This window comes from Corapipo altera, unplaced genomic scaffold, assembly GCF_003945725.1.
Source record: "Corapipo altera isolate COAL_440 unplaced genomic scaffold, ASM394572v1 2, whole genome shotgun sequence".
Classification (NCBI taxonomy): Eukaryota; Metazoa; Chordata; class Aves; order Passeriformes; family Pipridae; genus Corapipo; species Corapipo altera.
In genome coordinates, this window is record NW_020884890.1 from 2,443,454 (window position 1) to 2,453,116 (window position 9,663).

General features: G+C 38.5%; 1 protein-coding gene across 10 annotated transcripts in view; it reads right to left on the bottom strand.

Moving 5' to 3' along the window:
• The window catches only part of KHDRBS2 (KH RNA binding domain containing, signal transduction associated 2), a 360,034-nt gene extending 350,391 nt beyond the window's left edge, over positions 1 to 9,643 (bottom strand). For all 10 annotated transcript variants that reach the window (XR_003527902.1, XR_003527901.1, XR_003527899.1 and 7 more), the window contains exon 1: positions 9,465 to 9,643. Coding sequence is in view for 2 of the 10 variants with exons in the window: in XM_027644902.1 (XP_027500703.1) it covers positions 9,465 to 9,555 (91 nt within the window). In the remaining 8 variants the exon portion in view is untranslated. The remainder of the gene's footprint in view (positions 1 to 9,464) is intronic.
• Positions 9,644 to 9,663: the final 20 nt, after the last annotated feature.

A 9,663-nucleotide genomic window follows, 5' to 3' on the forward strand; every position in this document is an offset into this window, starting at 1 on the left:
TTTGGATGGATGCAGAATCCCATTAAGTTCCTGCTTGTGTCTAAAGAAAAGCTGTTCCATTTCCACTTTCTGATGAAGACATCTCCTTCTACTTCCACCACAAGAAGCACTTGGATAGCTGACAGTACAAACATTCCTTATTACAAAAAAGCATTGCACCAAAATATTTCAAGCAAAAAACTTAGTCCTCCCTTATCCCTTGCATCTGACATATTATTTCAGATTATTCATATACTTTGGATCAGCAAGAGTATTTTCATGCTGAATAGATGGTTTGTGTGTTCTACCAAGCTAGTACTGTATGAACACTTTTTTGTCATGCACAACTCAGCATAAACTATTGTATATCCAGGTTACCTCGCAGTTTAATCTTCTGGAAAAAGAAGTGTAATGAAATAGGTAACATGAGCACCCATTTTCCCACTTGCCCTGCTGACCTAGGATCCCTTTGCTTTTCCACTGACGAGTAAACCATCCTTTACAGGGGCTTTTGCACACCCTGATCTGTTGGTGTTTACACTAAAACATTTGAAGCAAGCAAAGAACAACCACTACAGTAACAGCAGCAACAGCATCTGGAAGATCTATAACAAATCAAATAGAATAAATTACAGGGCATTCTGCAATAGTATATTTACAAAGATAGAATGATCTTGTTAAATAGGAGTGTGTAGGATCAGGAAAAAGAATCCATGCAATATAAAAACTGAGTGTGGTGGATTACCTGCCAATGGCTTTTGAGCATAACAATAAACTGATACAAGTCATATATTTACCTGGATCTATGAGTACGAGGAGGGCGTTATTTCAGATTTAACAATGGGTTAAATCCCATTATTTCGCATACAAGTGAAATAATTTGAAATATATATCTGTGTGAAAGCTAATCTATTAGACAGCTCTACAGTCCTATGGAAACACCAGGATAATAAGCATCATTTACCAAAATTAACTTGCCATTTTCCTACTGAATAGCTATCTGAAGACAGGGAGGAGAAACGTCTCTTGGAATTCTGCATTTTATCATTTTTTCACTTACTCTGCAAACATAAACAGAAGACACAGCAAGTCACTGAAGTTTGGTGCTTTCAGCAGAACTGGAGAAAAATCAGTTTTAGCTAGAAACAGCAGAGTCAGGGAGCCAGCTTCATAGCTGCAGCAAATCAGCATAGTCCTACGTATTTAGGAAGAACAAAGTTTCACTCTTTTCCCAGCTAGAGCTCACCCAGACAACACCAAAAAGTTCTTTTCGGAATCTCAAAAAAGACAAAATGCAAGAAACAAGTTTGCTTAGAATATGAGCCTACATTACCAGAAATACGAAGAATAAAATTTACACTTGAGAGATAAGTTAACTCAAATTTTCAATACCAAAAAGCTATTTTAACACATACCAAGTCCCTGATTTCATGGCAAGTTCTCTAACTTCAAGCTTTGGAAAGAGAGCTTTGAAACACACATTTGAATCCTAGGGAACATTAAACTTGGGGAATATGCCAAATGGGGATCCGTTTTCTTTTTCCAGTGCTCACACGTCTTAGGAAAACCATTTTTCCTCAATTTGCAGTGTTGGTCTTTGGAAGTTGACTGTTTATGAGCCAGGGGCCCTGATCCCTGATCCCTACCCTTGCTTTTGCTGAAGACAAACCTGTCTTCACCAGTTAGCACATCTAAACTGTTTTTACCATAAAACAAGTAGAATTTCTTTTGCAGATCCAAAAGAGAGTTAAAAGGAGGAATGCAGATTTTAATAAAACTTTTACAGACTAGCATGAAGTATTACTTCTTCCAAGTCACATCAATTGCCAGAATTCAAAGTACTTCATGAATCAAAAGCTTTTGAAGTTTACATCTTTCAGTGTAACCCCTACAATAAGAATTAGATGTTAGAGTATTTGATGAACACTTCAGCAGGTGCAGAGAAATTCTAAAACAGCAGTGACCTGTCCTGTCCCTTTCAGTCTTTGCATCATGCTAACCCAAGAACAACAAACAGGAATGCCCAGTGCAAGTAGAGCATTTGAAGTTTTTAAGATGTCTTTGGTTATATCACATATGATATATGTAACCATTTATGTGGCTGATGACCATCAAAACTTTGTATCATCTTAATTAAATGTGGATGATCTTCAATACTACCATATTAGCATTATTATAAGTTTCACTTGATATTTTTTTCAGTATTCAAACTAAAAAATTCCCTTCCAACAACAAAAGTTGTGAAATCAGGAACAGGTATAAGTTATTGCAGGAGGGGTTTGGAGGTTTTTAATCTGCTGAAAGTCGTAGATAATTCTTCTTCATAGTTTTTATTAGTTCCGGCCCTTTTTAGGATAAAGAAATAGCTGTACTCATTTCCAGCAGGATTCTAATTAAAATGTGACAGGATTTACAGAGGACTGTAATAACCAGGATTATTTTTGCCTGCAAATTTAAAAATAATATAATAATAATAATAATAATATGCATTCTTATGAAGCTCTTTTTACTTAGAGATCTCAAATATTAGAATGAAATTCAACATTAGTCTATATCTTACAGATGGGAGTTTTAGAATGTATTCATTGCAGGTATATAGTACAGGAAAGAAACAAGTCAAAACTCCATGTTCTACGCACCTCAGATCTTTACACAAGTATTAAGGTTTTCCATTTCTCTGGTCAGACTGCACAGTCCTTATTTGTTTATACACCAAAGACTAAACTGCAGCATCAGTAACGTTCTGTACTTTACACACTTCATTTAAAAAATTGTCTGCTTCCTTGCTTATTCTGATACAGCGCACTGATGCCCATCCAAAGACCAAAAAAGGCAAGGTGAACAAAAGATGAATGCATACCTTCACCCTGCTTAGCAGGAACCATCTGCAAAACAGCTTTTGCTTTTTTCTAGCATGTTTGCTTTCTTTACACCTCAAATTCTTGATGAAAACACTTTTCCTATTTCTTATTCTTAAAATATTTTAAAGAACAATATATATTCTGAGATCAGCTTCTGAGGACACTGACTTTTCCTTCACATTCAGCACTCTGTTGGAGAGAAGAGATTTAAATCCAAACAGTTAAAAACTGCTTGTTTTTGAAAAGGCACTCTTACCCTGAAGTGCCACATAACTGCAGCAACCCTGCCGATCAAAAAAACAACTGCTTCATATAAGCAGAATGTTTAACCTACGGTACAGCTGCAAGGCACAGAGAGGCGTGATGTATTCCTATTTTAATAAAACTTGTGAGAGGAACTACCAAACAGCAGCTACATTTATGCCTTCTAAAATAAGACCCAACACATCTTGCACTTTGAGCTTGAAACCCATATCCTCACATGTCGTGAAGGAACTGTTTCACTCTCATGACACTGCTTTGGTAGGTTAGGCAGATGTTCAGCCTTTATTAAGAGACTCATGCACTGGTAGCTACTGATCCTATCAGATTTTAAAGACTACTAAATAGCCCAGCATGCTCCAGCAAATCTGCCTGTCAGTATATATTTTCTGCATACTGCCTACAGGAGAAAAGTATGCATCCAATGAACATGAATTTGATATATCTGTTGGGTCAGACAAGCCCTTTCCCAGAAGGTGTCCGGATATAAAGCTCTATTTTGGCATGTGGAGCCCAATCATGCCACCTCCTGGCTAGGAATGGCCACTCTTTTCTACACATTACACAGGTGATCAGTGCTTGGGAAGTTAACAGTTGTCTGGAATTTTCTACTCAGTTGTCCAGGTACCCTGCCTTTTCCTGGTACTGACTGCAAATATTATCAATTTTAAAAATTCTTGAGTTTAAAAATATCTACTTAGAAGCACGAAGGAAGAGAGATGGACAGTTACAGCAGGTGCTCCCTGAATGAATACACCAAGGAGACTTTATATGACATAAATTTACTAAAAGAATTCCCAAGACAAACCAAAAATTTTCTTCTCCTTCCAAGGAAAACATTCATGTTGCCAGAAAACAGCACACTTTGTTGATGAGCCTCTGGCCATCCAGATAAGCCTCAGCAAATGTCTCTGACCTTCCCTTAAAGAGTTGGTACTAAATTCTGCTATTTGCACTGAATTGCACCTTAACCAGCTCCATTGATTCAAGCACTATTTAAAGAACGAAGCACCTTTTTTTTTTAGACAAGGGTATCAGAATCTAACCTTCACTTACTGCACTTATACTGCTATCTCTTTGAAAAACAATTTACTGTTTTTCAAAGTATATGTTTTCTAAGATCACAGATCTTAGATCCCAAGCTACTTCAGATGTCTGAAAGGCAATTTTATTATTTTTATTTTTTTAAATCACATCTATCATTTGTTATTTCTCTCCTCTTAACCAAGCCTGCGTTTTATGACTAAAAAGTTGGGGTCAATATAAACACAATGGTTGCTTTGTTACACTCATTCTAATATTTTTGCTTTCCTTAAATCCAGTTATCACTTGGGATTTATCTGCATTACATTCTGCAAGACAAAAGCACTTCCTCGAGCTACGAACACATAATATGTTGTCATATCATGACAAAAAAAAATCATCTTTAAAAAAAATATAAAAAGCAAAATGCAGTCAGTTCTAACACCTGCAGTATATTCTATCAGTTTTCATGATTACAAGTCTATTGGCTATATCAGTCAATATATCGTATTTGTATTACAATGACTGCCTGATAGCCCACTAATGGCAACAGAAAGATTCCCATTAACTGTACTGAGCTTTGAACCAAGTCTGGAACTGCTAGCACATCACTACTTTATAGAAATCATAAGTACCTTGTATTCATCTAGAGTTTGCACTTTTTATTGAAAAGGCTCCAACTGATCAATATATAAATCTAGTTTCTAATGAAATTAAGATATCCAAAATACACACTCTGAATATTATAGTGTTTTCTGAGTCAATCTACCAGTTATTTACACTGCATTTCTTGAGACAGCAAAGCAAACTATGATTAATAGCAACTATTTTATGAACACAGATTTCGTCTCACCTGATGTAAACATCAGGGAAAAAAGAAACAATAAGCAGAAAAGGGACCGTTCATAGATTAATATTAATGTCTGTACTTACATAAACATTTCACATTAATCTTATTTTAATCCAAAGGCTTGTTTAGACAAGTAAATTAATAAATTTGTAAGTATATCTTCACAAGTAGTTTTCAATGAAAAATTTGATAAAAATTAAAAAGTATCAGAGGTCTGATTTTAGCAGGTCATAGGCTTGAACAACAGCCTTTCACATTTAGGGGTAAGGATATGATTACCATATACTATATTTCCAAGACAAATAATTTTCATACAGCAACCTTATTATTATCCCAAGTTTTTAACAGAAACACACGCATGAACTAAATCTGCCTTCCTATATGAAAAGCAAATGAGTCTCCAATAGTCTAAAGAAATCCAAAACCCACACAAAGCCAATATATTAGTTGAAATCCTGAATATAAGACAAAATTAATTTGCATCAACAGTTTTATACTAGTTGGAACAACTATTGCAGGTTTGCATGAAAGCCTGTACTAACGCTCACTGAGTGCAAAGGCTAATCTTTTGAATAATTATGTCCCGTCCTACAAGGAGCTTTATGATGCTGAGCTATATGAGTCTAATTTACACAACTTGGAGGTTTAACAAACTCATTCTATGCCATGTGGAATAATCTAGACTTAACTCAAGATTAAAATTAAAGGCCCAATTCTCAATGCCTTCAGAATGCCAGTTGAAATTCTGAGGTCAATTGTACTATCATTATAGAGAGAAATTAGCTACCTCATTACCCAAGTAATGCTCATATTTCCATGGGGAGAGATGCTCTTACTTTGGTCAGCTCTTTCCAACAGGTCTTTTTCCTTTACGTTTATATTAAAAACACTTAGTTGGTTTTAATAATACAAGATATTCCAAAGCCACACAAATATAAATAAACACATACATATATAATTTGCTTGTAAACAAAAGTATATAGACAATTACCTGGCACTTCAGCTTATTAAATATAATGCTGATATAAACCAAATTTTGAACTACCGAACAGTTCCAGTTCATTGCAGCTTTCTATGTCATCCACACCTTCACAGCTACAGTCACATACTTATTTTTATATTCATAATCACAGACATCTTACACAAAACAATAAATATTTACATACGTGAGAAAGTAACAGACAGAAGCAGGGAGCAGCACCAGAACAGAGGCACCTGCAGTTCTCCCTGGAGCTCTAGAGTGTGCCGCGGTATAAGCACAAGTTGGGTACAAAAGGCACTGCTCAAGAACACGCTCTTCACTTCTAATATTTTCTATTAGAAGACCAAGCATCAGGATAACTGATATTATCCTGACCAAGCATCAGGATAACTCCTGACTAGAAACAGTACAATCTTACCTAAGAAAATAACTACTGGTAATCAATTTACAATAAAATAATTTAAAACTTTCAATGAGACATTGGGACTTTTCCACGTCTTATAACCCTTTGGTATCCAAAATAGTTCACTTGATAGAGAAAAGCCCTTTCCAACAAATGGAGACTTGTCTATTATTTAGAGTTCAACTAAAGAGGTCTTTTGTTGTCCTTACTGACTGGACTATATTATCAGAATAAGCATGTTCATTTTGCTAAAGTTTGAAAAAACTTATATAGACTGAGGCAAATATCACCAACCACTCACAATTCACAAGTTCTTCTAATAGATGACTTTAACCGACTTTTCCAATAGTGCAATAATCATGTAGGATCTACTTCTATATGAAACAGATAATGACCCGGGGGAAATAAAATATCTTCTGATTAAGGCACTCGATTAGTCATTTGGAGACAGGGTTCACAGTCAGATTCCACCACAGATTCCCTCAGTGATTTTTCAAGAAATTGTTTTATGCCTTCGTTTTTTGTATTTAAGCAGCAGTAGTACCTTTTTCCCCACCTTTCTTTGTGTTGTTTGCTAAGTATGCAAATTCTGTACCACAGTAAATGTCCCTTTTCGGTGGGTTTTACCACACCCAGGTAAGGACTAAAATAAATCAGTCCTTAAGGATGACTTCTATTCATCCCTCAGTGGTGAGGGGTAAATAGCTACTGATTCAAGTATTCCTCTGACATACATCAACCTGCAGGACACACACCTACATATTAAAATCATAAGTAATTTCTGGGTTTTAATATAGGTTAAGTAAGCACAAACAAAAAAGCCCAAATCAAAAAACCAAAATCAAACAAACAAAAAAATTATTGGGGAAAAAAGGCGGGGAGGGAGTTTTTTACCTTTACAAGTAAATCCACTGTGGCAAATCAAAACCATTTTTCTGGAATGCTTATCATTTGTGTGTCCTTCTGCAGTTTCACACAGCAGCATGTCTCTCCTCAACCTCAGGTTCTAGCAACCGACATAAAACAACACAGCACTTTCAGAGTGAAAGCTTGAGGCTCTGGACTCTGAAGCAAAAATCTTCATATCTACACTTACGCATTTTATACAAAATGTACTGGCAATCAAAAAAGCTTAGGACACCATAAAAATAACACCTGGCTGCTATTGTTGTGGATGTAGCTGATCGCACACATCACATTCTAAATAACAGAAATCCAGAGTGTGGAAACATTGTTTCATCATGGATATAACCTAGATATCCACTATTACAGACATCCTTGCACCACGATCCCACGTTCTTCTGGCACCCAAATAAAAATTCTGCCTATTCTACACACTTCTCTTCTATTTACACCCAGCAGCAACCAGTGCATTAAGTCTTGTTTCCTTAAGTAGTTACACTCTTACCTTGCTGAGTGTTCAAACAGTCATCGTATGTTAGACTCTAAAATAAATCTCTAGAAAGCTTGACAGATGGTGTTTTGAAGGATAATGCCAGGTACCTGGCGTGAATCTGACATTAGCATTCTCTCAGGCAACTCACCTTCATCTTTTAAAAAAATCCAATTAAATATACATAGTCCTAGTTATGGTAAGAAGGAATGAGAAAACTGTTAATTTATTCAATCGCACATTTGCCCAAAATACAATTTCCGCATGAACTTGACACCTAAAACAGCTATTTTATTCTCCTTTTTGTACTTTACTTGTCATGCTTTCGGTTTTGTCCTTCCTGCATTTTCCTCCTTTCCCAGGCACACATGCACACTCTCAGTGGATACTTCCCCCCTCTGGGAAAAGATCGAACTGCAAGGTGCAAAAAATACATTCCTCTAAGAAATAAGGACTTTGTTTACCGTATTATTATTAGAAAAACAACTGTAAAAAGCAGCATGGCTGCCTCTTCAGCAGCAAGGCAGCTATGACGAAAGGGTACTAAAATGTATCAGTATTCACACTGAATTTCCAAGCTATCAAACAGGGGCACTCTAACAAAACCTGGACTCAGTATCTTCATTCAGAATCAATAGAACATACATTAAGGAAAGACAATATAAAAACTGCTGACAGAGAAAGACACTTACTGCTAGCACAGTAAGTTTGAATCAGTTATGATTTTCCTTAAATCATAACAGAACTTGGGAAATTATTTACTGCCTCTGAATGTGAGTTTGTTTCAATGTGTGACTCTTTTAAGAGCCCGACCACACATTTCTTTGCCTTAGTCTCATTTAAGAGCTTGATAGGTTGCTTTATGCATCATTCTTCACTACTTCTTTTCAACATTCGGTTACAAGTTTAACAGGGATTTTAAAAATAACTATTATGAAGCTCAGAAGAAAAACATGCATAAAGGGAACTTACTGAATTACACTTCTGCAAAAGTTGAAATTCTGTACCACAAGGCCTGCACTCAATCACTGTACTGAGTAGTTATTAAAAGACTAAATGATAAACTTTTTGAAGAACCTCCAGCTGAATTAGGCCAACTAAAGCAAGGAAAGCTGAGCGAATTACACTGAATAACAAAATATTACGACCAGCATATTCTGATCACCATACGGAACCCAGAGAAAAATCATCACGCCCTGGATGAAACAGTATCGTGAAATTGATAAGCCACATCCAATCAACGCCTGACATCGCGCAGTCAACTAAAACAGCGATGCATTAACAGCATAACAGTATTACCATATAAACCTTATTACTTCAGCACGGAAAACAGGACATAACGAGTTTAATGAGACGCCAGCATCTGTCTTTGTGCAAGCGAACCCGGGCGCCGGGGGAGCGCTTCCCGCACAGGCGAACCGGCCGCGGCAGACCCGCCGCACGGCGAGCGAGCCCCGGCGGCGGGGCGGGAGGGGAGCGGGTCAGACGGGGCCGCCGCCGCCGCCGGAGCTCCGCCGGACGGTCCCTGGGCGCGGGGTCCGGGGCGGCTCCGAGCTCCCCGTCCTCCGCTGCCCCTCGCCCACGCGCGGCCGGGTCCCTCCGCGGGCGGCTCGGGCTGCGCCGCCGCCGCCCGCCCGCAGAGCCCAGTTCGCCCCGCGGCGCCCGGAGCCAGAGGAGCGTCCCGGCTGGGGGAGCGCGGCGCGGAGCCTCACCGTCTTCCAGGAGGCGCATGGCATGAACAAAGCAGGGATCCAGGCTGTCCTTCTCGGCCATCAGCTGGGGCAGGTACTTGTCCTGCTCCATGCCCGCGGGCACGCCGGGCGGGCTGCGCGGAGTATCCGCTCGCCGCTCCGCGCCCTCGGCCGCCGCTCGCCGGTGGCCGCCCCGCGGCCGCCCCGCAGGTGCCGCCGC